Source organism: Phalangium opilio, unplaced genomic scaffold (assembly GCF_054372755.1).
Source record: "Phalangium opilio isolate 3A_F unplaced genomic scaffold, DU_Popi_V2 ptg000048l_1, whole genome shotgun sequence".
Lineage (NCBI taxonomy): Eukaryota > Metazoa > Arthropoda > Arachnida > Opiliones > Phalangiidae > Phalangium > Phalangium opilio.
This window is the reverse complement of record NW_028324170.1, coordinates 1,805,417-1,832,594: the sequence shown is the minus strand read 5'-3', so window position 1 is coordinate 1,832,594 and position 27,178 is coordinate 1,805,417. Positions and strand designations below refer to the sequence as shown.

At 35.7% G+C, this 27,178-nt stretch overlaps 2 protein-coding genes across 3 annotated transcripts; one reads left to right on the top strand and one right to left on the bottom strand.

Annotated features, from left to right (window-relative positions):
- Window positions 1-5: 5 nt before the first annotated feature.
- On the bottom strand, window positions 6-3,613 carry Tfb1 (transcription factor B1). Its single transcript, XM_089839217.1, has 9 exons — window positions 3,103-3,613; window positions 2,749-3,047; window positions 2,535-2,688; window positions 2,322-2,471; window positions 1,851-2,260; window positions 627-924; window positions 445-560; window positions 285-377; window positions 6-219 (listed from the first exon to the last, which is right to left on the bottom strand). The coding sequence occupies exons 1-9, from the start codon at window positions 3,251-3,253 to the stop codon at window positions 130-132; spliced, it is 1,761 nt and encodes a 586-aa protein (XP_089695343.1). The 5' UTR covers window positions 3,254-3,613; the 3' UTR covers window positions 6-129.
- Window positions 3,614-3,671: 58 nt separating this feature from the next.
- On the top strand, window positions 3,672-25,935 carry LOC149673600 (ankyrin repeat and sterile alpha motif domain-containing protein 1B). Of its 2 annotated transcripts, XM_089839215.1 has the most exons (20): window positions 3,672-3,899; window positions 8,423-8,503; window positions 8,580-8,736; window positions 8,876-8,950; window positions 9,045-9,266; window positions 9,393-9,468; window positions 9,527-9,628; window positions 9,693-10,020; window positions 10,096-10,442; window positions 10,528-10,973; window positions 11,857-12,156; window positions 12,384-12,425; window positions 16,535-16,703; window positions 18,081-18,464; window positions 18,543-18,667; window positions 18,747-19,121; window positions 19,837-20,151; window positions 20,662-20,820; window positions 20,910-21,047; window positions 22,677-25,935. In XM_089839215.1, exons 1-20 carry the CDS (start codon window positions 3,796-3,798, stop codon window positions 22,956-22,958), a joined length of 4,227 nt encoding a protein of 1,408 aa, XP_089695341.1. In that variant the 5' UTR covers window positions 3,672-3,795; the 3' UTR covers window positions 22,959-25,935. The 2 variants fall into 2 exon arrangements, with proteins under 2 accessions (XP_089695341.1, XP_089695342.1); XM_089839216.1 differs by lacking the exon at window positions 12,384-12,425.
- Window positions 25,936-27,178: the final 1,243 nt, after the last annotated feature.

Below are 27,178 nucleotides of genomic sequence, written 5' to 3'. Positions count from 1 at the left end.
TTGGCTTCCGTTTTTTTTTCTCAAAACATTTTAATTAAAAACATTTAATTAATTTGAATCACAATTTAATTCAATTCTTTTAGTTCCTAATTTGAAATTAATTTTTTTTTATTTACAAAAGAACAAGTTTCATTTCCTAGAAATGTTTCCACGTTTCGCTTGCCATATATTAAATTTATTATAAGCAGATTCTAACATATGAGTCATGTGCGATGTTAACTACAAAGAAAAACGTGTTTAATTAAAATTAATTAAGTACTTAAGGTAAATTAAAAATTAGTTACTTGAGGACTATAATGATCCCTAAGCAATTGATCATGAAAAGGTTGCAATTTGGCATATTGGAAACGTTCCAAGGAGCTTCTCATCTTTATTACCTTAATTAATTTAAGATTTTAATTAGTATTTTAATTAATTTGGTTTAAATATAAGTTATATAATTACTTTTTCTTCTAATTGGGGTGTGGTTGTAGGAAAACATAACCAAAAATGCCTTAGAAGTTCGCATAAGGCGCTGTACAATGCACGTAATGTCTTTTGAACATCAGGAGGAATTGTTTCTGTAATTATTTTAAATTTAAGATTTATTTAATTTAATTATTTAAGATCGGTTAAATCCAATTAACCTTTAAGGGAAACTATGTGAGAACTAGCCATCAAAGCCCCGCCTCTGGATAACTCCCCCAAAGCACTAATGGCAGAGGTAGATGATAATACTTGGGGTAGATGGGTCTCCCAAGAGGCAATCTCCTCCTTTAATTGATTTGTAGCTTGAAAAATATCCTCCCGACTCAATGAATCGCTCTCTTCAATAGGAATGGGTCCATGAAGATACCGTTCCATTTTTGTTAAGGTTAAAGGACGATTTGTTTGGTTAGATTCAACTTCCAAATCTTCATATTCCGTTTTTTCTTTTAATCTCATCTGTCAAGGGGGCAACTTTTATTAATCTCGGTTTATACACGGAGCTGTATTGTAGAATGAGTAGAGACTCGTAGCTTCCCCTCTATTAAAAAAAGCTAGACCTTATTTGTCCATAAAAAGGGGGTATGAATTTTGACCCTCCCTCCAAACCTAGGCGAGCCAATGTAAACAATAAAGATGGCCGCGAGCTACCAACGTTCAGGAGGGTTAAGCCTCGGTCTTTTGTGTATCGACTTCCGAGTGACGGGAGTTTCTCAACGGTTTGCAAATCTTATTTAAATTTTTATTTTTACTATTATTTCTATTTATATTAATTATAATATGGAAAATATTCAAAGAATTAAGCCGGGAAAGAAGAAAACGGACGCCTTCTTTAAAACACGTGACGTCAGAGATTGTTTACATTGGCTCGGTATGCGCGAAAATTGTGCGCGGAGCACTAGTATGCTTATGTCTAGGCCCTAGAGGCCTAGTCTCTACTCCTTCTACAATACACATCCGTGGTTTATATTTAGGCCCAAGTTTTGGGCTCAAATAGCCAGGGACACTTTTTAGGCCCAAATTTTAGGCTTAGTGTGAATGATTTGGTAAACTATTTAAGCCTAAATAATAGCCTATTACTTTAAGAGTACTATTTTTGCATAAAATTTGGGTTTAGATAGCAAAAGTCTGTTTATGCCTAGTAACACCTGAGATATTGGACTATATAGGCCCAAAATTTGGTCTAAATAATAGATAATTAGAAACACTATACTACTTAAGCCCCAAAATTTAGTCTAAAATAGCTAACTAGAAGCATTAACTAACTATACTACTTCAGCCCAAAATTTGGTCTAAAATAGCTAACTAGAAGCACTAACTAACTATACTACTTCAGCCCAAAATTTAGGCCTAATTTTTTAAGTGATAATTCAAAATGAATATACCTTCTTAACAGCTCTTATTTCTTCACTAGTTGGAGACGGTGGTTCATCCATTCCATTTAAATAGGAATCTTTCTCTTTCTTTGATTTCTTTTCCTTTTTTTCTGTTTTTCCATTGACAGCAGCTGGTTGCTCGTTATCGTTCACCTTTTTTGTAGTTTGTTCTTTAGGTTTATCATTATTAGGAACCATTTCAGGGGGAATTGATTTAACCGATTGATTCTTGCAAGCTTGCAAGACCATCATGGAATGATGATTGAAACGTCTTATCATGGATTGATTTGTTTCTCTTACACTTTGGTTTTTACTTCCCCCTTCATTATTTATCGTATCTTCATCAGGTTGGGTTTCTTCAAAGTTATTTATATTGACTAATGGTTCTGTTAAGTTGCTCTTCAAGGCATATCGAATATCTGTCAGAAATGATAATTAATTAGTCAAGATAATTAATTATTAAGGTTACAATCTTTATACCTTGTTCGTCACTCTTGCTGCATTCTGAAAAAAGATCCTTTGAACCCAAATTTAACCGATCACGGTGAAAATAATGGGACTGAAAAAAACGTGTCCAAAATTCGCTTTCTGATAATTTATGAGGGACGTTTTCCATGTGCTTCCTTTTGACTGTTTAAAAATATTAATTAGGATTTATTATGGTTTTATTCGTTCCTTCGTTACGCTTTTTACCAGCGGGATATGTTCGGAAAATAGATTCTATGATGTCAGCTGTGATGTTATATTTAAGGCCGTTGCATCCATCAGTTTGAGGTTTAATATCAGCTAAAAAAGCAGCCGATACCCCAATCTCTTGATGAGTTTTTTGCGTTTTTTGTGTAGCTTTCTATGAAAAATAATTAGGGTTTTTGCAAGTTTTTTTAAGGTTTATTTTGGGTTTACTTACAGTGGCGTAATTTGTCCAAAATTCTTCAGCTGATATGACTTGGCTTGTCACTAAATCGCAATAAAGTTGATAAAGATGAGGATTTTCTTGTAAAATTCTATTCTTTTCCTCCAATTCCTTGTTAACTTTGGGTTTAAACTTTGGCAAAAGTTGTTGAAGGAGTTCCTTGACATCATTACGGTCTTTCAATTGATCTTCAGATCCAGAAGGATTTATGAAATGAAAGGTTGTGGCTTCTCCAGAATTTAAAACGACTTGTAATTGAATCTTAGATTTGCCTTCCGGTGAGATTTTTTGAGCTAATTTAAGAATAAATTAATAGGAGTAACCGGAGAGGTAGGATAGGAATGTTACTTTTAATATCAGCGTATTTAAAACTTATTGAGAAGGTGTCTTTGCCTTCCAGCATCCAAGCTAAACGTTCTCCCATTAGATAAAGAGTTCCATCACTTTTCTTGTGTCTTACGTGATTAACCATTAATAAAACGTCTTCGAAAGAACTCATTTTCTCACAAGTTCTCTCCGAGGGGGGGAAGGGGTAAAAAGGTTCAGAAAAATAAACTATGTTGCTTAAGCCTTGGTTCGAAATAGTTCATAACCAGCTTTTCCAATCTTTAATCGAAGCTTACGAATAGCGATGACTTAAATTATGGTAATTAACCTTGAAATTAAACTATTCAAAGTCAAGAATAAATTAAAACAACGATACTTCTTTGCTTTAACCCCGAAAAAGAAATTGGAACAAAGAAAAATTTAGAAAACCGACGAAAATTTTCTTCCGAAGTCTGTGCGTCAATTTCATTGGTTGATTTTTAATTTATGCGGGTGAATGTATTCATTCCGGTAGGAAACTGAACCGAACTGAGACTTAGTTTTAGTTTCATAAGCCGCCGGTAGGGATAAACGCAACTTTTTTTCTCGCATTTTTAATTAGTTTCAAAATGGCTGCCGATAGCAATGTCCGGGAAAGTGATAGTTTTGCGTGTAGGTAACTGAAACGATGGAAATTTTTAATAAAAGAGCGTGATTTCTTGCTCGTTTACCGTCATGGGTAAAGAGCAAGAGCTATTAGAAGCAGCTAGAAGCGGAAACTTTGCCGTTGTTGAGAAAATATTAAGTCAGCGAGCTAAGAAAACTGGTCCCTTGGCTAGGTGAGTACCGCTAGTTTTTTTAATATTATTGACGGCTAGTATCGAGCCCTTTTCCCGCCCCTGAAGGATAGGTCAATGGCTAGGCCAAGGCCTTAATAGTACGTTTTTACGCTAATTGTTCTTATCCGCGGCCCGGGATCCTTGACCTTTGACGAGGTAACTATAGCCCGGACCGTAGACCTAAGTCCGATTTGCCTAATATAGAAGGAACCTACACATCTGGCGCTTTTCATACCTTTAAATCGCTTATAATTTATTGCAGCATTGCATAGTGCACTCCTTTTTAGTTTGTTTTAATTTAGTTTTGACTCAATACAACGCCTGTCCGCTGCATTCATTGCAAATGTCTGTAACTTAATTTACGTTTGGCGAGATGTACGAAATTACCCTATTGTTTTATAACGCGTTAAATACAAAATTTCATCACATGTTGAATTGAAGACTACTAAAGTCTGTACATATAGATTTGTTACAATAAAACCTTTATAACAGAACCATTTTTCCTTGTTAGATATTATTTTTCAATGTCAAAACATCTTATTAAATTTCCTCTACCTTATTTCTCTGATTATTATTTGAAAATTCGATTCTTTGATTTATAATTTAATTCTAAAATGGGGTCAAATATGTACCCCTTTTAGTCCTTGTGGATTGGTTGCCATGGCAATGACCCCTCGAGGCTCAGGGACCTTTTTGAAAGAGCTCTTGGGGCTTGCTACTTCAAAAATTGAAAGCCATAATCATAAAAAAGGGGTCATCCCTAAAGTCATAATGTTTATTCTGATAGCTATACCACCATTGACGTTTCAAACCTTTATCTGTTAGTCATAAAATTGTTTGGATTATAAAAATATACAGTATGAAGCAGCTGGTAGAGGGTGGCAACTTTTAATAGTCTATATATATGGGAATTGAAAAGGGCAAAACGTTTTAGTGTACCAGTAGATAGTTTACAGACATGGAGGATTCATACCATTTACACCAGAAGGCGAGGCTACCTAGAAGACAAAAGCAGACGGGTCTATGCCCTCCAAGTAGCCCGGCCTCCTAGTGTAAGTGGTATGAATCCTCCATGTGTTTAAACTATCTGTACTTAGGTTAAAGTTAAACAAAACTCTATTTTTCATTATTATTTTATTTATTGCATGATTTTTGCAACTCAGGAAGGAAACGTGACTTATATAAATTTGTTCATTTCATAAAAATATTATGACTCGGTTTTATGACCCTTCAAGGTCATATGAAATTAAATACACCCTTTCCTTTATCAGATATGACTAAATTAATTTCAACTCAAAATACTAAATAATCCGCGTGTAAGCTTAATTAGGTATTCACCTAGTTCTAGTTGGTGTTAACTTTTGGAAGCAAAACAAGTTTTTATGTTATGAAAACACGTTTTTTCAAACGTTTGTAACATTTTAAACAACCCAAAATTAAAAATCTCGGTTGACTAGAAATATTTTAATAGTACTGGTCTATATTAAATTTTAAGTAACGCCATTTTCGGAGGTGCAATGCTGCCAGACACCTTTCATTTCAATACTATTTTTTTTGAACTGATTGTCGTCGGCTGCTATTCATTCCGTTTTCAGAAACAGAGCATTCGTAAAGTTTTTTAAGTTTTCTATATGGCAATATAGGCAATAGGCTTAATTTCAATAATATTTAATTAAATTGGAAACCTCAACTTCTAAACGTGGAAGAAAGTATAGTATAACTTTAAAGAATACAGCATACACGCTGCCATTTTTCAATTATGGAGCAGACTATAATCAGGGCCGGAAATAAGCACAGGACACTGGACATTGTCCAATAAAATTTTAAAATGTCCCATAACTTTTTAAAAAACTAAGGGGGTCACTGGACATTTTGACCAATAAATTTTCCGAAGTTTTGATAGCTTGACTATGAAGATACGACACTATTTTAGCACACTCCAGTGGACAATGTCCAATAACTTTTCCAGTCAAATGGGGGGGGGTCACTGGCCACGTGTCCTATAAGATTTTTTTCTTATTTCCGGCCCTGACTATAATCAGTTATCACAATAACCACGGCCCAACTGCTCACGAACGTGATCGAGTTAGCTATGCTAAAACAAAATCTCTCTCTCCATCAGGGTGGGAAATAAGGATTTTTATAAACTGGACATTAGCCTAGGATATCGACCTCTCTGACCTGGAATAAATAAACTGGTCCATGACCATTGACTTGGGCACGTCGTCTGCTAAACTAAAACAGTGGATATTGGATAATTAAAATGTTTGAGTTGATGTTTGGACTCTGGGTACCCTTGAATTTTCTTAGTGGTCCCGTGAACCACTGACCCCCCCTCCTATTTTATTTTTAACAGGACCAGGCAATTTTTAAACTGGTCCACCCTGCCACCGCCTTATTTCCTACGCTGCTCTCCATATTTTTCCCGCGGAAAACGCCGCGAGATTCTTTAGAACTCTGCGGAGACGCCGGAGATAAAATGGACTAATACTATTATGTACTTGTTATGGTGGTAGTACCATCTCCCAACCAATTACACTATTTTTAAATCATTTCCTGGTTATTAAAAAGTGGTTTTTCTACTTTTGCTTCAAGCTTGAGTAGTCATCTGCCCTTTAATTAATTACGTAATTTTTAAAGCCGCTCATTGGTTAACTTCCGCCTCACACATTAAGCGGGAAATTTGAAAAATTTAAAACCACGTGGAGTCAGTTTTGGGGAAGAATTTTTTTTGCATCACGGTTGACAAGCAGGGCCGGAAATAAGCACAGGACACTCGACATTGTCCAATAAAATTTTAGAATGTCCCATAAATTTTTTAAAAACTAAGGGGGTCACTGGACGGTTGACCAGTAAAGCTTTTCTTGAGCTGAACTGAAACTGAACTGAATGGAGCTCTTTTAAATTACCAATCAGGCTAGGAAATAAGATTACTTTACTGGTCAAAAACCAGTTTATTAATAGCTTGGACCAATTTTTTACTCAAAACCAAAGGTCCCGACGGGCAACTCCGAGCGCCTTCGCTCCTACGAAAATACTAGTCATCAGTAAAATCTACACATTCTTTATATCATTTTGATGGCGGTTCTTATTACATGCGAGCGACGCCGCGGGTAACAGCTAGTGTATAAATAAAATAGCTCCAGTAGTTAATTTGTAACTTATCCTTAACTAATAACTCCACAAGGTCTAACCCTACAACTATAACTGTCACCCTAAATTCCAGCCCCTTAGCAATATCATAAGAGACGTCGTTATAACATTTATGATGTTTCATTCATTTTTGATTTCATTCATGGCGCATCTTATATTTTTAACCTTTGTCAGGCCTCAGAAATTGCACCCATATCCGTCAAGAACGGGCATGTATACTTTGAACATGGGTATTGGCACTAACTACCTTCACGTTCGATCCTTAGGTAGCTAGAATCCCACAAGTCAAAGATAGCTACGAAAGAAAATTTCTGGACTATTAAAATCTTGACACCCACATAAAGAGGGCCTCACTCTCGAAACATATCTAATTTTATATTCAAAATAATTGACATTTTACCTGAAACTCTGTTTAAATATATTCAATAAACCTCAATGCAGTAAACTGTTCATAAATCTTTAGTAATTACGCGGCATATAGCTGTAAATACTTAAATTTTCGTACATGGAAAGAGAGGGAGCATGCTAGGAAATAAGACTGGTTTACTGGTCAAAAGCCAGTTTATTAATAGCTTGGACCAATTTTTTTATACAAAACGTGAGGGTCACTGGTCCCAATGACTAGTTTAGTAATTCCTACTTTTACTAAAAATTGATATGGGGATCACTTTAATTAATTTCATTTTAACATAAATTTCGACTGCAGGAGTCCAGTTGAATTTTGCCTTTATTAACCCGAATCCTGGTACCAGTAGAGATATAAATAGGGAAAGGGTCTCTGGTTCTAGGACCAGTTTAATATTTAAGACACCTTGAGTCAGTAGTCACTGGTCCGGAGGACTAGTTTAGAAATAAACCTTATTTCCAAGCCTGTTACCAATCAGGGATGTAATGTTGGTGATGGTGAGCGAGCAGGGCCGGAAATAAACACAGGACACTGGACATTGTCCAATAAAATTTTAAAATATCCCATAATTTTGTTAAAAACTAAGGGGGTCACTGGACTGTTTGACCAATAAATTTTTCCTAAGTTTTGATAGCTTGACTATGAAGACGCGAAAACAATTTTTGCACAATCCAGTGGAAAATGTCCTATAAAATTTCCAGTCAAAGGGGGTATCACTGGACACATGCCCTATAACAAAGTTTTCTTATTTCTGGGCCTGTTGACAAGTTTTCCTTGAGTTATGTCATAGTCGTCAGCGCGTGATCGAGTCGGCTAAAGTTATGTGCCTAATATTTCCAGCCTCTAATTGGTGGACTGAATTATACGCGCGAAATTTGAAATGTTTTAAAGCATGTGGCGTTTGTTTACAATGTTAGATAGTCGTTTTCATCATTGAATTTGAGTATTTTAATTAAAATCTTAGTTTGAGACGAGGTCCGGGTGCAAATACTCAAGATCAGAGTGGATACACTTCTCTTCATCATTCGGCTTTAAATGGACATAAGTAATAGTCTCTTTTAGTAGTGTCCAAGTACTTGTCAAAGTTAACTTAATTCTAATTCGTGTTATAAAAAAATCAGAGACATTGTATCTGTTCTATTGGCTCACGAGGCGTCAACCAACGTTGTTGACAATAAAGGCTCAACGCCTCTTCATTTAGCAGCCTGGACGGGAAATACTGAAATTGTTAAATTGCTCTTGGTTCAAGGACCTTCAACTCCCAATGTTAATTTATCCGTTAGTATCTACTACAGTCGTTATAGTTTTTCAGGGGCTTAGATGGATTTGAGTGCACGGTATTTTTAAGGTCTAACCAAGCCCCTCAAAGACTAAAAATAGAATAGATTAAATATCTAAAATATTTCGGAATATTTAGAATCACGACCATGAAACGGCCCTTCATTCCGCAGCTCAATATGGCCACACTGAAGTTGTTTCGCTTCTCTTACAAGTAATTTCAATTGAAAACTATAAGTCAACTAAAGGGGGAATGAATTATACGGTTTCATTATTTATTTTTCAATATAAACAATTGTATAACGCAGCATGGAAGTGACGCTTCGGTTCGTAATCTCAAAGAGGAATCTCCATTGGATTTGGCCGCTCAGTACGGTCGTTTGGAAACGGTTGAATTATTGGTTAAACATCGACCGGAACTGCTTAGAAATAATACGCAAAAACACTCTCCGTTACACTTAGCTTCTCGAAATGGTCATAAACACGTTGTGAAAGTCTTGTTGGAAGCCGGATTCGATGTCAATTTGGTTGTAAGTTTCTTTTTTAAACTTGGATTTATTGTTGATGATGATACAAAGTTCGTTCGCTTAACTCCTTTTATTTGATAAATTTGACAACCTAATATTATTGTTTTTAATTTGGCATTTCCTTTTCAGACGGAGACTGGCAGCGCTTTACACGAAGCCGCTCTCTTTGGAAAGATTGAAGTTGTTAAACATCTTCTCGATTATCGTAAGTTTTAGGTTGTCTCTCCTCGGAAGTACTTGAAATATTAATTATTTTTGTACAGGAGTGGATGTTAACATCGAAGATTGCAAAAAGAGAACCGTTTTTGATCTATTGGATGATCTTAACACGGCAATTTCAAAGCAAACTAGGCGCCTTATTAAAGGTAAGTTGACGACCTATTTCCGTCCGCCATTTTGATGGTGAACGCGATGGCGTGTTCTCTTTAGAACACACGACTCTAGTCATGACGGACGACGAGATGGAATCACCTCCATCTATTTCACCTCCGCCTGGTTTCCTTTCCGATTCGGGTTCCTACGCCAATGTTTTGGTGCCAGAACGACCTCCTCATTTGCACGGGAGTCACATGACAGGGGCGTTGGGAGGTGGCGTCCCGCTTCCACCATTCTTACATCCGGCTTCGGCCGCTGGTAGGTCACCACCTAGATCTTCTAGCAGTCCAGGATCCGAGTTGTTTGGCTATTACGAAGTGCCACCGCCTCCCAGACTAGCCAATCCTCCTAGTTCCAATTCAGGGAGCAAAAGATCTTCCGGGTAAGAAAATTTAAATTTAAATTAATTAACTTAGTGACTTAAATTAACTTAATGTTCATTTTTTGGGGGTTAAAGGGCCAGTGATCAATTGTACCAAACGCCTCCTTTAGCCAAATCTCACGATTCTAGTTTCGAATCGCGTAGTCGTAGCCCGTCTCTCTACGAAACGCCGTCACCGGCTCAAATGCCAGGGGGTGGTTATAATGTTCAGGATTCGGCGCATTCATCGGCCGCCTCTTTGCAAAGGGTTTCCCCCCTCCCTATCGACTCTAGTTATCACCTTCAGGGACAGAGAACATCGGGAATGTACAGGGCATCCAGATCTCTGGAATCGGACGCCATTTTATACGAAATTCCTCCCCCTTCCGCGCATTCTCAAATGCCACCGGGGAAACGCTTATCAGACCCTTATCAAAACCAGGGTAAGCCCCTTTTACGCCTAATCTCTTAGAAACACTCGAGTTTTCGCGTCTAATTTCCGTTTGATAACGTTTGCAACGTAATTAGAGCCTGGTTCGACTTCAACGTCTTGGACGGGCGGATATTTGCCAATGTCTACATTCCAATCGCATCCTTCGGCGGCGGCAACGGGACAAGGAAACAAACCTCAACCTCCGGCTAAACCACCACGAAGGTCAATCGCCCCCGTTTCTCCAGTCGGGAAATATCCCCCGCGTTCGGGTTACGAGTATTTGTGTTTGGCAACTTCGGCTCCGGGTTCAGGACGGTCATCCGCGTCCAGGGGAAGCAAAATGTCTAGGGACGATTACGTCGATATGAAGAGAAGGACCAGTTACGAAGGAGGGGGACAGTCTGATAACGAGTTAGAGGCTCTTGATAGGGGAATCGTGACAAATGGCGGTGGAACTGGCGCTCCAAATACAAATACTCCTTCGCCTTTCAGCACTCTGTACGACGATATCGCCAGTGGAAAATTATCTTCCGGACTCGAAGTGAGTTTTTTAATTACGTTTTATTCACTAGGTTAAATTTTAGGCTTCAAAAGTAACACGAAATAGCTCAGGAAATAGTTCAAAGTATTCTTAACAATTAGGATACCTTTTAGGTCAAAGTAGGCTTAACAATTTGGATACCTTTTAGGTCAAAGTAGGCTTAACAATTAGGATACCTTTTAGGTCAAAGTAGGCTTAACAATTAGGATACCTTTTAGGTCAAAGTAGGCTTAACAATTAGGATACCTTTTAGGTCAAAGTAGGCTTAACAATTTGGATTCCTTGTAGGTCAAAGTAGGCTTAACAATTTGGATTCCTTGTAGGTCAAAGTAGGCTTGACAATTATTATACCTTGTAGGTCAAAGTAGGCTTGACAATTATTATACCTTGTAGGTCAAAGTAGGCTTAACAACTACGATACCTTGTAGGTCAAAGTAGGCTTAACAACTACGATACCTTGTAGGTCAAAGTAGGCTTAACAATTTGGATTCCTCGTAGGTCAGAGTAGGCTTAACAGTTTGGATTCCTTGTAGATCAAAGTAGGCTTAACAATTTGGATTCCTTGTAGGTCATTGTAGGCTTAATAATGAGGGTTCCTTGTAGGTCAAAGTTGGCTTAACAATTAGGGTTCCTTGTAGGCCAAAGTAGACTTATAATTGGGTTTCCTTGTAGATCAAAGTAGGCTTAACAATTAGGGTTCCTTGTAGGCCAAAGTAGACTTATAATTGGGTTTCCTTGTAGATCAAAGTAGGCTTAACAATTAGGTTTCCTCGTAGGTCAAAGTAGGCTTAACAATTAGGGTTCCTTGTAGGTCAAAGTAGGCTTAAAAGCAACAACAACTTAATACTTCAAACCAAATGACGTTATTATTAAAATTTTCCAGACAAATTCGTATACAAACTACCTCCTAACAAAGAGTACACCGACTTTACTGACTCACGGTCGATCCGCTAGCGATACTTCAGCCGTGGTTGGAGTTCAGAGAAACCAACACCGAATATCCAACTACCATCCTCAGATACCTTCGAAACCCAGCACTTTGGACCTTAAAGCCAAGAGAGCCACCGTTCAGATTCCGCTCAGTCCGACCCATTACAACCAACCACCGACGCCAGATTTCCCGCCACCTTCCCCAGGAACCGCCGTTACCGGAATCCTCGAAAAAATCAGACCTCTAAGTCAGGTAAAAACATATTTACCTCATTTAAATAACGCTTAATTGTAAGTCTATAAATGTGAGGTTTCTCATTACATACATAATAGAATTATGATATTTTTTTGTATTTTTAAATTTATTATTATTTTGCAAATTTTTAATTTTTCCCGCATGTTTTTTTTATTTGTTTATTTGCATGTATTATTTATTTATTATTTGTCAACCTCCTTCCTGGGCTCCATCAAAAATGTTAGGATTCTTCAGACGAAGGTTTAGAGGAAGATATTCAAACTGTGGTAAGCCTAATTTCGTCTATTTTTAAGCCTAATTTCTTTTATTTGTTAAGCCTATTTTTGTCTATTATTTAAGCCTAATTCCGGCTATTATTTAAACCTAATACTGTATATTATTTAAAGACTAATTTGGTCTATTATTTGTGCCTAATTTTATCTATTATTTAAGCCTAGTTTCGTCTATTATTTAAGCCTAGTTTCGTCTATTATTTAAGCCTAGTTTCGTCTATTATTTAAGCCTAGTTTCGTCTATTATTTAATCCTAGTTTCGTCTATTATTTAATCCTAGTTTCGTCTATTATTTAATCCTAGTTTCGTCTATTATTTAAGCCTAGTTTCGTCTATTATTTAAGCCTAGTTTCGTCTATTATTTAAGCCTAGTTTCGTCTATTATTTAAGCCTAGTTTCGTCTATTATTTAATCCTAGTTTCGTCTATTATTTAAGCCTAGTTTCGTCTATTATTTAAGCCTAGTTTCGTCTATTATTTAAGCCTAGTTTCGTCTATTATTTAAGCCTGGTTTCGTCTATTATTTAAGCCTGGTTTCGTCTATTATTTAAGCCCAGTTTCGTCTATTATTTAAGCCTAATTTCGTCTATTTTAAAAGCCTAATTTCGTCTATTTTAAAAGCCTAATTTCGTCTATTTTAAAAGCCTAATTTCGTCTATTTTAAAAGCCTAATTTCGTCTATTTTAAAAGCCTAATTTCGTCTATTTTAAAAGCCTAATTTCGTCTATTTTAAAAGCCTAATTTCGTCTATTTTAAAAGCCTAATTTCGTCTATTTTAAAAGCCTAATTTAGTCTATTTTTAAAACCTAATTTAGTCTATTTTTAAAACCTAATTTATATTCATACATTCGGGGGGGGGGATTTCTAAGTGGGTGGAAAGTAAACGTTGGGTATTAATTAGCTAGTCATTTCCTTATCATAATCAACCCACCGGAAGTCCCTTATGCAAAGCGCACGTACATCCTTTCCTCCTCTCTTAACAAGCGAAACCGTTTAATTAACTCTCCAAACAAAAGAGAATTAATTCCATCACTTAAGAGAGAAATTACGTCTGAACAGACACACAGATAACATCATTTCAATATACGTAGTGGGAATAGAAAAGGGGCGTAAATGTTATTGTTTATTCCAGCGGAAGAGGAGAAATTTAAGGGAGGGATGCTAATGGGGGTAACTAGATATGTCTGTCGTCTAGATTCCTTTTCTTAGTATGGGGTTTTGCTTTTCCCCAGACTTAGCAGAGAGGGGGGGGGGGAAACGGTTTTAACTTTTCTTACCGTATAACAGGATAACACTTGAAAAAACAGCGTGACATGAATGAGGGGTAGACGTCAGATTGATACGGGGTTGGATAAGAAAAAAAAAAAAAAATACTACGCCGTCTTTTTGAAGGTGAATTTATTTCCCCCTAAATATAGTGTTTTTCCCCCCATTTTAGGCCTTTTTTTATATCGGGTTAACTTTCGCGCGGAAAGGTGCGCGCGTGCTTTTCTCTGAATATTTCCCGCTGAAAATAGGCCTAATTTTCGTCTAACGGTAAGAAAATGTTTATAATTAATTTAATTATTGTAATTTAACTTAATCACGCGTATATAAGGCCTTTTAATGGTTTTATCGCGAAAGTTGGATTTAAATCGTGACTTTTATCACTTTGATTAAAATTATTCTTAATTTCTGTTAGCGTAATTAACTAACTTAACTTTAAGGTATTTAAATTTAACCCATGGTTTAGTTAAGTTCGCTTAAAGTAGTAATATATAGCGTGAAATAATTTGAATTTAAGCGAGAATACTGGTTATATTTGAAATTACCGCTTTTTTAACACGTTAAACTACTTTTACACTTTTAAATATGAAAAACATCTACTTTAATTAGTTTTAAGTACCCTTAAATTAAGTAAAACCGGTTTTTTGCACGTGTAGAAAGCTGGTAGTTGTAAGTTTCTTACTAAAACATTACTCAAAGGCTTGAAATCTTGTACCTGCTCCAAAAAAAAAGAAAGAAAAAAGAAAAGAAAAAAAAATATTTTTTTTTTGCGTAGCTGTCAATTTCAATTCTTTTAAACCGTTTAAACTAAGATAAAATTAGTCTATAATGGTTTGCCAGAAATGTTTTTTGAACTTGTGTTGCAAGTTTTGCGCAAGACTTCATATTTATCTTGTAGTTAGTTATTTGAGAGCCTATTAATTTTTATCGTGTACTAGTAATTATTTTTACGTCATCACTTAAAGAATTCCTGCGATCCATTTTATTATGAAAAAGCCCTTGTTGTCTCCGCGCTCTTGGTTTTCTGCCCCTTTTTGGATGAAGTAGGAGGGAACAACGCGGGGGAGGATGGAATAAATAGATGCGGAGAGACCCTACCCTACCCTGCCGCCCTGCGTGTTTTTACCAGTGCTGGCTGTATATGCGCGTAGTTATTTCGCGAGGGTAAATAGTTTTGGGACTTATACCGTACCGTCTCACGCGTGCATCGTGCGTGAATACTTGAAAATGTTTGTCTAAATTTGGACCCAGACTATCTTTACACAAAACAGGCTTTGTTTTTGACTGATACCTTTCTTATCTGTACTGTAACAGCTTTGAATAGTTTGAACAATAATAGACAAACTTTGATAGGTCAGAACTGTGGTAATTTAAATGCAAGGTTAAAATGCTTCGAGGGTATCGTAGATACAGTTGTGCCCTATCAAACGGTACCAAGTACATGGCTCTACAACAATTAGATCTCGAGTAATTAAGCTTTTAGTAAAATCAGAAGTGTATAATACTTCTCTTCGAGAGAAGTGTACCACAAAGCGGGGTAAGTGTAACGTCACTCTTCCCAACATCGGAACAGTTGGAGCAAGGTTTCTAAACCTAACCACCTATGCGACAAATAGTTCCCTCATTGATACTCTATAAGCGTTTGGCAAGACGCGCTTGTGGATTTTTGTTCCATCCCAAGACGAGGTTTGTGGGTTGATTGCTGGGGATTTAGTGCTAAACAATTATAGAATTCACCTTACGGTGCGATGCCCATCTGAAGTTAGATGAGCGGGAAAGCAAACAAAAAGGGTGAGCCTCGGAAGAATGACGTTACATAACTAAAGTGTTTAGAGAATATAGAGTGTCATCCTTCTTCTATTATCTCCTTCTGGTAAAACTCATTTTTAACAGCTAAGAAATAGACAAACTTTGATAGGTCAGAACTTTGGTAATTTATATACTAGGTGAAAATTCTTTGAGGGTATCGTAGATACAATTGTCCAAATACATGGTTCTACAACAATTAGAACTCGAGTAATTAAGTCTTTAGTAAAATTAATTTTTATGCCCGAAGTTCCACGTGGGTCAGAACTTTGGCAATTTTAATAGATACGGTGAATTTCTTAGACTAGAGTATAGCCCACCCAAACCTTCCTCTATTCGACGATCCAAAATTTACATCCGCTGAAATGAGAGCAAAATTAGAATAATTGTGGTTTTGGGATGTTGGGAAATATATATATAGAAATTTTGAGGTAATAGCAACACGCTGCGTTTATAAAAGCCAGAGGAAAGGAAAGGCGTCTCTTCTTTCTAACGCCTTATTGAATTACAAATTTATCTCGATAGTTAATCTCGGCGGTTTCGCGTATGTGCGAACCATAATTGTTTTGAGGTCTAGAAACTTAACTGTACGTGTCTGCATTCCGTTAATGATCATTATAGTTTAGTTGGTTTTGACGCTAATTCTTTTTATCAACGTAACATTGGAGTGTGAGCGAAACTAGCCAGTAATAGGCATATAAAAGGCAACCAGTATAAACTTATCTTGATAAAGTTCGCTAATTTTGACTTTACTGGTCAGGGAAAACCTTGAAAAGTCAGGGAATTTTGAAAACAAAAATCCTTATATCGCATTTGAAATTTATTTTAAACCAACTTTTATTATATTTATATTATTATTTCCCTGTTATATTTTTCATTTTAGTTTTTTATCTAATCTTTTATCACTTATTATATTTTTCTTTCTTTTATCTAATACAATAACCGGTTTACGAGAATGGTTCCGACTCAGTTCTTTCGGGCGACAAGTGTCTAATGATCGTTTTCACGTCGTTTGTTTTTTTCCAATTAAAGGAATATCGGAATAGTAAGCGTTTGTCGCGTGACATTGAGACATTGACTGACGAGGAAATTTGCGCGACTGTCGAGGGGAACGGACAAATTCGGCTCACGCTTAGGAAGGAAAGCAAATCCGTCGCCACAGATAACATTCAAGAGGTGCAAGAGGATAATCCATTTGCTGGTACGTTATAAGCTTGTTTTAGACAACACCACCCTCCCCAAACCAACGGAAGCCAGTTAAAGGAATAGCGACGTGATTTAAAAATAATCTCAAATCTAAAGAAAACCTTACTTTTTTGAGAGTTTAAACTCTTCTGATTCCAAAAATATGCTTGAATAATATTTAATTATGAGGGAAAACACAGAAAAAACACTTTGAAAACTTGAAATTTGGGGGACAAAGGCAATTTTGCGGAGAACATTTTTGGCGGGTTTTTCTTCTTGATACGTCACTCACGGCATCTCGCGGAAAAGCCAAGCGCGAGACTCCCGAGTCTACTAATGCGGCGCGCGCGCGAATCTGAATAAATTAGGCTTAACGCGGCGCAGCGACACTAACAGGCGCATCACGTGAGCGACATCTAGAGTGAAAATTTCTCCTTACTACGTCATCAAACGAAAGAAAATCTCAACTAGGCCTTTTCCAAACACAAAACTTTGATTGCAATTTAATAAATTGCTACGAAACCAAATAAAAAAGTAAACATATCATAATAAACTAGATTTTTCAAGGATTTTTTTCGCATTTTAAGTTTGAGGATGACGAAAATTATGTCACTAACACTTTAAGTGCGGCGGAATTCAGTTTTAGGGTTTTTATCTCGGACCCTAATCGAGCTAAGCCGAATTATTTAGTATCATTCGATAGAGGACAGTTAGGGTTCTTATATTGTCGAAGGATTTCGCTGGACTTGTTGGTAAACAAGAGTTATTGCGGTTCAAAGTGGGGCGTTTCGGGCGTGGGACCTCTATGAAAATGACGCTTCGGTTTTATTCAAAGTTGATTATCTCGGGCCTTAATTAAGCTAAGCCTAATTATTTAGTATCATTACGTAGAGGTCAATTAAGACTATATTATCCTCGAAGGATTTCACTGGAAATGTTGGTAAACAAGAGTTATGGCGTTTCAAAGTGGGTCGTTTCGGGCGTGTGGCCCCCTATGAAAATGACGCATCGGTTTTATTCAAAGTTGATTATCTCGGGACCTAATTGAGCTGGCCCTAATTATTTAGTATCATTACGTAGAGGTCAATTAAGGCTATCTTAGCCTCGAATGATTTTAATGGACTTGTTGGTAAACAAGAGTTATTGCGGTTCAAAGTGGGGTGTTTCGGGTGTGTGACCCCTTTGAAAATGGCGCTTCGGTTTTATTCAAAGTTGATTATCTCGGAACCTAATTGAGCTAGGCCTAATTATTTAGGATCATTCCATAGAGGACAATTAGGGCTATCTTACCTTCGAAGGATTTCCCTGACCTTCGTTTTAAACTAGAGTTATGACGCTTCAAAGTTGCGTGTCACGTGATAGGAACGGTATTTTGTTGGCTTTCGCTTTTCAGGATTGTGTCGAGGCTCGATAATTCCCCATAAATATCGCGATGGTGTAAAATCCGGTGGCAAGAGTCAACATTCCAAAAGACCAAAGAACGTTTACGAGAACGTGACAGTGACCAAAGACGGCCGGGCGTTGAAGATGGTGTCCTTAGTTAGCGGGAAAGACTCTGGTGGTGGTGGCGGCGGTGGTGGTGGTCAGAATGCCTCCGATACGAAAGGAGAGGCGAACAAAAGGGGCTCTTCCTCCCTGGCGGTCATGAGTCCCTTTGACGAGAATGCCGAGTGGGCGGAGATAGCTGATATTATGGCTTCGTTCGGGAGCGGTATCGCCAGAGAATCGGTCTTTGCTCAGGAAATTGAAGAACATTTCGCCAATGTTCTAAGAAAAGGTATTCTTGTAATGTCCCGACGAGTTCAAAGAGAAAGTTCTGAACTAAGTGTTTTGGGGGGATTTGATTTGACTTCAGAATCGGAGCTAAACTCTGATGGTCCCAGCCGCTTTACAACCATCGAAGAATGGCTTCGAATAGTCGGTTTATCAGAATACGAGAATATCCTCGTAATTAATGGTTTTGACGATGTCAACTTTTTGGTACGTCTTAATATTAGCGCCATCTTCGGTAATTGGCCACGTTTCTGGGGACTAATTGCGTTGCGCGGCGTCCTTGTAGGGGAATAACATGCTGGAAGAGCAAGATTTGCTGGATATTGGCGTTTCGAGCGCCGAACATCGAAGGATATTAGTTAATTCTGCGCGTAAATTGCCAGTGGCCGTCAAACCGTTGCTGGACGCCTCTAGTCAAGAGAAACTCTCAATCTCCGTGAACGAATGGCTACGATCTCTCAGACTCTCCCAGTATCAAGAAGTCTTCCACAGAAACGGTTTCACCGACATGGACAGGGTGGCCAAACTATGGGAAGTCGAACTCAACACTGTCCTCGAAATTACCAAAATAGGACATCAAAAGAGAATTCTCGCCTCCTTGGGGGATAGGTCCACTGACAGGAATTTCACCGATCTAGGGGATCTTGATTTAACCAAATTGGTAAGTCAATCTTGAGACCAGTGAGGATAAGAATGGGGGGTTTTGCATAAAAGTTCGCGCAAAGTTTAAGAATTTTAAAATAAGACGAAAAATATCATGGAATGTTAGAAATAGACGAAAAATATCAGGGAATGTTAAAAATAGACGAAAAATATCAGGGAATGTTAAAAATAGACGAAAAATATCAGGGAATGTTAAAAATAGACGAAAAATATCAGGGAATGTTAAAAATAGACGAAAAATATCAGGGAATGTTAAAAATATACGAAAAATATCAGGGAATGTTAAAAATAGACGAAAAATATCAGGGAATGTTAAAAATAGACGAAAAATATCAGGGAATGTTAAAAATAGACGAAAAATATCAGGGAATGTTAAAAATAGACGAAAAATATCAGGGAATGTTAAAAATAGACGAAAAATATCAGGGAATGTTAAAAATAGACGAAAAATATCAGGGAATGTTAAAAATAGACGAAAAATATCAGGGAATGTTAAAAATAGACGAAAAATATCAGGGAATGTTAAAAATAGACGAAAAATATCAGGGAATGTTAAAAATAGACGAAAAATATCAGGGAATGTTAAAAATAGACGAAAAATATCAGGGAATTTTAAAAAATAGACGAAAAATGTCTGGGAATTTTAAAAATAGACCACGAAAGTCAGGGAACTTGAATCTAACCATTTCTTTCGTCACGTTATCTTTCTTCAGAATTTAACTCTGTGCGAATTGGGTTTGGACGACAGTTCGGACGACGTTAGCACGGATTCTTTCCTCTTTAAAGATTACAGTAACGTGACCCCTCGTTCGACACCCAATTCGGCGGATTCTTTAGATTCGGGAGCTTCCTCCATTTCGGACACGTTGAGAATTCGACCGCCAACGCAATTAATGAGCGAACCGGGAACGACCGTCTCTCTCACTTCCCCTCAACAAGTCATCGGAGCCATGCCCTCTTTCTTGACGGCGCAATGGAGACACGACGCTGATACCCTAGTACAAAATTGTTGCAATTACACGGCTCAGGTACGACGAGGAATTTTAATAAATCAGTGACTAATAATTAGCTTCATTAGAACTCTAATAATTAATTAGGTTCATCAAGGTTTCATTAGAACTCTAATAATTAATCAGGTCTAACAATTAGCTTCATTAGAACTCTAATAATTAATCAGGTCTAACAATTAGCTTCATTAGAACTCTAATAATTAATCAGGTCTAACAATTAGCTTCATTAGAACTCTAATAATTAATCAGGTCTAACAATTAGCTTCATTAAAACTTTAATAATTAATTATGTTCATCAAGGTTTCATTAGAACTCTAATAATTAATTAGGTTCATCAAGGTTTCATTAGAACTCTAATAATTAATCAGGTCTAACAATTAGCTTCATTAGAACTCTAATAATTAATTATGTTCATCAAGGTTTCATAATTAATTAGGTTCATCAAGGTTTCCTTAGGACTCTAATAATTAATTGGGTTCATTAGGGGCTGTGTTCAATTTAAGGTGTTGGTTTTAATTTTTGTTGCAGTATTTGGGCTCGACGTTAGTCAAAGAATTAAAAGGAATGGAGTCGTCGCGTAAAAGTATTCAAAAACTTAAAACGTCGACTCGGGATATCGCTAAGATTCCATACGTAATTTTATCCATATCCCATCAAGGAGTCAAGTTTATCGACGCTCAATCTCAGGTAATTATTTATTAGTAGTTAATTAAGGAGTTTTAAGGGATTAATATTAATATTAATTGTTTTGGGTTTTGTGTGGTTTCGTTTAATAGCAAGTGGTTTGCGAACACGAAATCAGGAATATTCATTGCGCGTGTCAGGATGCCGAAGATTTGGATCATTTTGCGTACATCACCAAAGAGCATCAAACTAATAATCACTATTGTCACGTTTTCAGCGCTCAGAATACTGTGAGTACAATTGCAAATTGCGTCCTTTTATTTAATATACTTAATATGAGTTTTTTTATTAAGAGTTTTAATGTTTCCTTGAGTATGTATTTACATTATGTGAGTTTTGGTTTAGGATTATAACATTTCCATGAATTTATGGCAAAGCTTAGATTATTATTATTATTATTATATCATATGAGTTTCGGTTTGGGATTATAACTTTTCCACGAGTTTCGGTTTAGGATTATAACGTTTCCATGAGTTTTGGTTTAGGATTATAACGTTTCCATGAGTTTTGGTTTAGGATTATAACGTTTCCATGAGTTTTGGTTTAGGATTATAATATTTCCATGAGTTTTAGATGAAGGTTATATGGTTTTATATCATATGAATTTCAGTTCAGGATTATAACGTTTTCGCGAGTTTCGGTTTAGGATTATAAAGTTTCCTCGAGTTTCGGTTTAGGATTATAAAGTTTCCGCGAGTTTCGATGTAGAATTATAAAGTTTCCATTAGTTTCGATGTAGAATTATAAAATTTCCGCGAGTTTCGGTGTAGGATTATAAAGTTTCCGCGATTTTCGATGTAGAATTATAAAGTTTCCATTAGTTTCTATGTTGAATTATAAAGTTTCCGCGAGTTTCGGTGTAGAATTATTAAGTTTCCGCGAGTTTCGGTGTAGAATTATAAATTTTCCGCGAGTTTCGGTGTAGAATTATAAAGTTTCCGCGAGTTTCGGTGTAGAATTATAAAGTTTCCGCGAGTTTCGGTGTAGAATTATAAAGTTTCCGCGAGTTTCGGTGTAGAATTATAAAGTTTCCGCGAGTTTCGGTGTAGAATTATAAAGTTTCCGCGAGTTTCGGTGTAGAATTATAAAGTTTCCGCGAGTTTCGGTGTAGAATTATAAAGTTTCCGCGAGTTTCGGTGTAGAATTATAAAGTTTTCGCGAGTTTCGGTGTAGAATTATAAAGTTTCCGCGAGTTTCGGTGTAGAATTATAAAGTTTTCGCGAGTTTCGGTGTAGAATTATAAAGTTTCCGCGAGTTTCGGTGTAGAATTATAAAGTTTCCGCGAGTTTCGGTGTAGAATTATAAAGTTTCCGCGAGTTTCGGTGTAGAATTATAAAGTTTCCGCGAGTTTCGGTGTAGAATTATAAAGTTTTCGCGAGTTTCGGTGTAGAATTATAAAGTTTTCGCGAGTTTCGGTGTAGAATTATAAAGTTTCCGCGAGTTTCGGTGTAGAATTATAAAGTTTTCGCGAGTTTCGGTGTAGAATTATAAAGTTTCCGCGAGTTTCGGTGTAGAATTATAAAGTTTCCGCGAGTTTCGGTGTAGAATTATAAAGTTTTCGCGAGTTTCGGTGTAGAATTATAAAGTTTTCGCGAGTTTCGGTGTAGAATTATAAAGTTTTCGCGAGTTTCGATGTAGAATTATAAAGTTTCCGCGAGTTTCGGTGTAGAATTATAAAGTTTCCATGAGTTTCGCTTTAGGATAATGAACTTTCCGTGAGTTTCAATTAATTATGATCATAAAGTGTCCGCGAGTTTTAGTTAATTAAGATTATAAAATTTCGTATACTTGAAAAGGGGAGGGGCGATAAATCCCTTTTTATAAACTAACAAGTGAATTTGCGCGATTGGGAACTTTAGGATTTGGCAACGGAGATCATCCTAACATTGGGTCAAGCTTTCGAAGTGGCCTACCAACTAGCTCTACGGGACAAATCGAAAGGAGACGTCTCTTCTTCGAAAGACACTTCGGCCGCCCCCTCACCCGTTCCTCCCCCTTCCTCCTCCTCCTCCACCTCCAATCAAAACAGCTCTCAAATGCTGCAAGCGGCCGCCAATCTACACAATCGACAGTTCGTCTCCCAGCTCAATGTCCAGCTAGTCCCCAAAACTCACCATAATGGTGACGCCCCTTCAACGTGATATCCAAATAATTAATATTTACGCTTTTTATAAACAATAAACAACTTTTCCCACCCCCCTTCTCCCCCCCTCCCATAAAATGGACAGACAAACAAACAAAGAAACAAGGAGCAACGTAAAGGTTTGAATTGTGTTTCGTTTTTTATCATCAATTTTTGGGGAAACAATTTGAAAATTAAATGTAATTAGTTAATTAATTAATTTAAAACGCTTTATAAATACCCTCCTACTCCCGCTGCGTTTCCCCCAATTAACAGTACAAAAATTAATGTTTAATTAATTACTATGGGTTTTGATCAGCTGGGAGTTAATGTCTAGAGACGCGGAATTTAAAGTTACCAAATTTTGGGAAAAAATAATTAAATTACTTTTATCGGTAATTTGGTAATTTGGTAATTTAAGCATTTATATATATTGGTATTTATTACCATTGTAAATTATGGTAAAATACAAATTCGCCTCTCTAGCTGGGACTAATATTAAATTAGTTATAATTTTATTGAATTTAATTAAATCGTAAAATTGGTTTTATTTCCTAAAATAAATAAAATAAAATAAATTCAATAATTTTATATTTTCTTTATATATGAATCGTGTTTTTTTAAACGTTAAAAAACTCTTATAAATAATTTTCATAGATATATTAAATAAATATATATATATTTGTTGGTGATATAACGTTAGGTTTTTATATAAAATTCTTTTTTTTTTATACCAAATTTATTTTTTATTTTTAATCGAAATTTAATAAAACTATTTCCCCGGCGATTGAAAAAAAGGTTTAAATTTAAACTCCCACATAAATATCTATATTTAATCGTGATTAAAATAGTTTAATTATAGTTTTGTCGGCCCCATGACGATTTTAAAAATAATATTTCACCCCCCCCCCCCCACAATAAAATTAATTGACATTTAAAAGAAAACCGCTAATCCTACGAAATAAAACAGAATAATACGCTCATTAAAAAAAAATTGAAATAAATGCCAAATACGTGTATTAGATTAATTAACAATTAAGAGAAAATCAAATTTTTTACCAGTTTAAAATAATAATTATTACAAAGTAAATCGAGGGAAACGATCGATCGTGTCAATAATAAGAATAATAAAAAGTTAGATGGGGATGCCGCGGACATTTTTTGCGCGAATTAAAATGATGCCAAAGATTGGAAGAAAAAATTTGTCAAATTAACGTAATGGTATGGTATAACAGGAACTATATCTTCTCTCCCATTTTTCGAGCTTAAATTTTTAGGCGAATGCGTTAATTGGTGAATTTGAGTAAAGAATTAATATTAATCTACCGCCCCATCCCCACTCTCCCAAACCCATTTAGAGTTAATGAGTGTACAGAGAAATTTTGACGATATTGGCTTTTTTGTAGGAATGTTTACAAAAGTATTTCGAGGCAGCTTTCATAGATGGCGCCACTCAGCTCAAATATTTGGTTCTCAGTCTAGACACGCGCGAAATTCAAAAGTAGGCTTAAGTTTCTTTAGGGTTAACCCTTTTTTTTGGACTATTTTTCAATTAATTCGGGTTTATTCAAATTAGGCTTAATTTTAACTGTAATTTGACAGGTAATTCTGATTAATTCGAGTTTATTCTAAAACAAATTCAAATTAGGCATAATTTTAGCTCTATTTCGACAGGATATTCCGATTAATTCGAGTTTATTCTAAAACAAATTCAAATTAGGCTTAATTTTAACTCTATTTTGACAGGCAATTCCGATTAATTCGAGTTTATTCTAAAACAAATTCAAATTAGGCTTAATTTTAACTCTATTTTGACAGGTAATTCGGATTAATTCGAGTTTATTTTAAAACAAATTCAAATTAGGCATAATTTTAGCTCTATTTCGACGGGATATTCAGATTTTAGGCTTAATTGAAATAGGTCTAATTAATTTAAAATACTGCCATAATCTTATCTAGGTTTAGGCTTCCCCTAATAAAGAAACAAAACTAATATACAAACAAACAGTGGTGCTTTTTATTTCTAAATTAAACAAACAAACAAACACTGCATTTACATGAATTTTTATATTAAATATGTGTAGAAAATCGTGGTCAGGGTGTAATATATGCTTTTATTATCATTTTTCATTGCCGCTTCTTCGAAATACGGTATTGACGATTGTAAATTTTTAGAATGTACACGGCTTCGTTTTTAATTATAATTTTTAAAAATACGTAACGATGAGATAAAAAAAAGGCAGAAACCGGTTGTTTATATATATAAATAAATAAATAAGTAAATAATGATAATTGTTCCTCGAGAATCAGTTGAGTGTGATCTCCTTTTTGAGCTAATTTTTAATTTTAAGAAAATTTGTAAATTGCGCTATATATGAAATTAAACAAACAAATATTGTTTATACATGTTAAATAATTATAAATATAACACGAGTGTATGTTTATTAGGCTTAATAATATCAGAATTATCATAAAAAAAATTATGTTTGTTTTTGTTGTTTACGTTAACTAACTTACCCTCAATTACCACTAATTTTAGATAATTAAAATAACGAAGTATATCGTGGTGGTCCCCAATTTAGTACCATTTTTAATTGATTAAAATTCGTAATAAAAAAAGAAACTTTGATAAAAATTAATATAAAACAATATATACCTAACCATAATAATTAATTAATTAACGAAGCTTTTACTAAACATTTTCCACTGTAAAAAGAAATACGGGATAAGGGTGTAACAAAAAAAGACTAATTAGCGTCGGTTTAAACTAAGTTTTAATTTCCGACATAATGTACTTAAAAACAAAAGAAAACCTGTGGAAACAAACAAAAAACAAAACAAATTAATTAATTCTAGGATTTATTATTAATTAAAAATAAATATAAAAGATTGATTGAACGAAGGTATGAGTGTAAAATATATAAAAAAAATAGTTTTTAACCTTAAAAACAATGTATAAATAAATAAAACAAAAAATCATTTTCATTTTATGAAAAGTGTTCTAAAGAAAAAGATATACGTCTTCTTCGATAGTCAGGTTTATTTGTTAGATTTGATCGTATCGGATCTTTGCGCCAGGACCTAAAGTTACTATTCAGAGCACGCTTTCCTCTTTCAAATCCCTGAAAAAAAAGGAGACTTTAATTTCGCACTCGAATGAGCATTTCCTTCATCCATCCTTCCTATTTTTTTTTCCTAAGGATTTGGGGATCGAGCCCCTTAACACCCCCCCCCCCGGTTTCCTATCACGCACCATACAACCATACTCTTCCCTTCTTTATAAGCTTTCTTTTTCATATTTATCAGAAAAAGTAGGATAATATTAAAGATTCGGAACCATTTCCTTAAATTTTATAATAATCTTCCATTAATTATGTTAATTTTTAGTGAAATATGCGTTAAAAAGAAAAATTTTGATTTTTTGAAGAATTTTTTTAATGCTTATTTCCCTTTCCTTCCTTCCTATTGACCCCGGGGTCAACCCACGTCCGGTTTGAGCCACCGACGTCGTGACCGGAATGGAATGGTAGTTAAGCTTCACTAATTATGATTAAAGTTGTAAATTTTACCGTTAATCAGGAAATATTAATTAAATTAGCTTTATTGAACTTCCAGAAACGTTTTTCCAGTATAAATTTGATTTAGATATGAGGTTAAATATTCTAAATATAGTATTTTCGAAAGGGCAGATGTAATTGATAAGCCTCGGCCTTAATTAGAGCTAAAAAAAATCCGCCAAACAGTTGCGCAAGTTTTAAGCGCTCTTCGGCGGAGTTCAAATACACCCAAATATTAGACATCGTGATTTCGCGTGGACTTCTACCATGGAAGGAACCATGGATCACCAGAGGACAAATCAACAGGTGATCGACGAACATGTAAGCAGTTGGTGAGTACATATTTCTGGTAAACTGCGATCACCGATCACCGCTATTTTGGGTAAATTGGCGAAATATAGTAGGCCTATAGATCTATCTCAGACGCCTTGGTGTGACGTCACCCATGCTATTTGCTCATAGAACCAAAGCGGTACCAAACATGGCCGCCCACTACCAAAGCTAAGCCCGTGACGTTTTACCTAGGCACTAACGTCACAACTGAGATATCTCTATACTGGTTATCGACGCGTTTGGTGGGGCTTGGAAATAAATAACACTTAACTTAATTTCGTAATTACAAAAAGAAACTACAAAAATTAATAGATATTATCATCAAGTGAAATATTACCCCACAAAATAT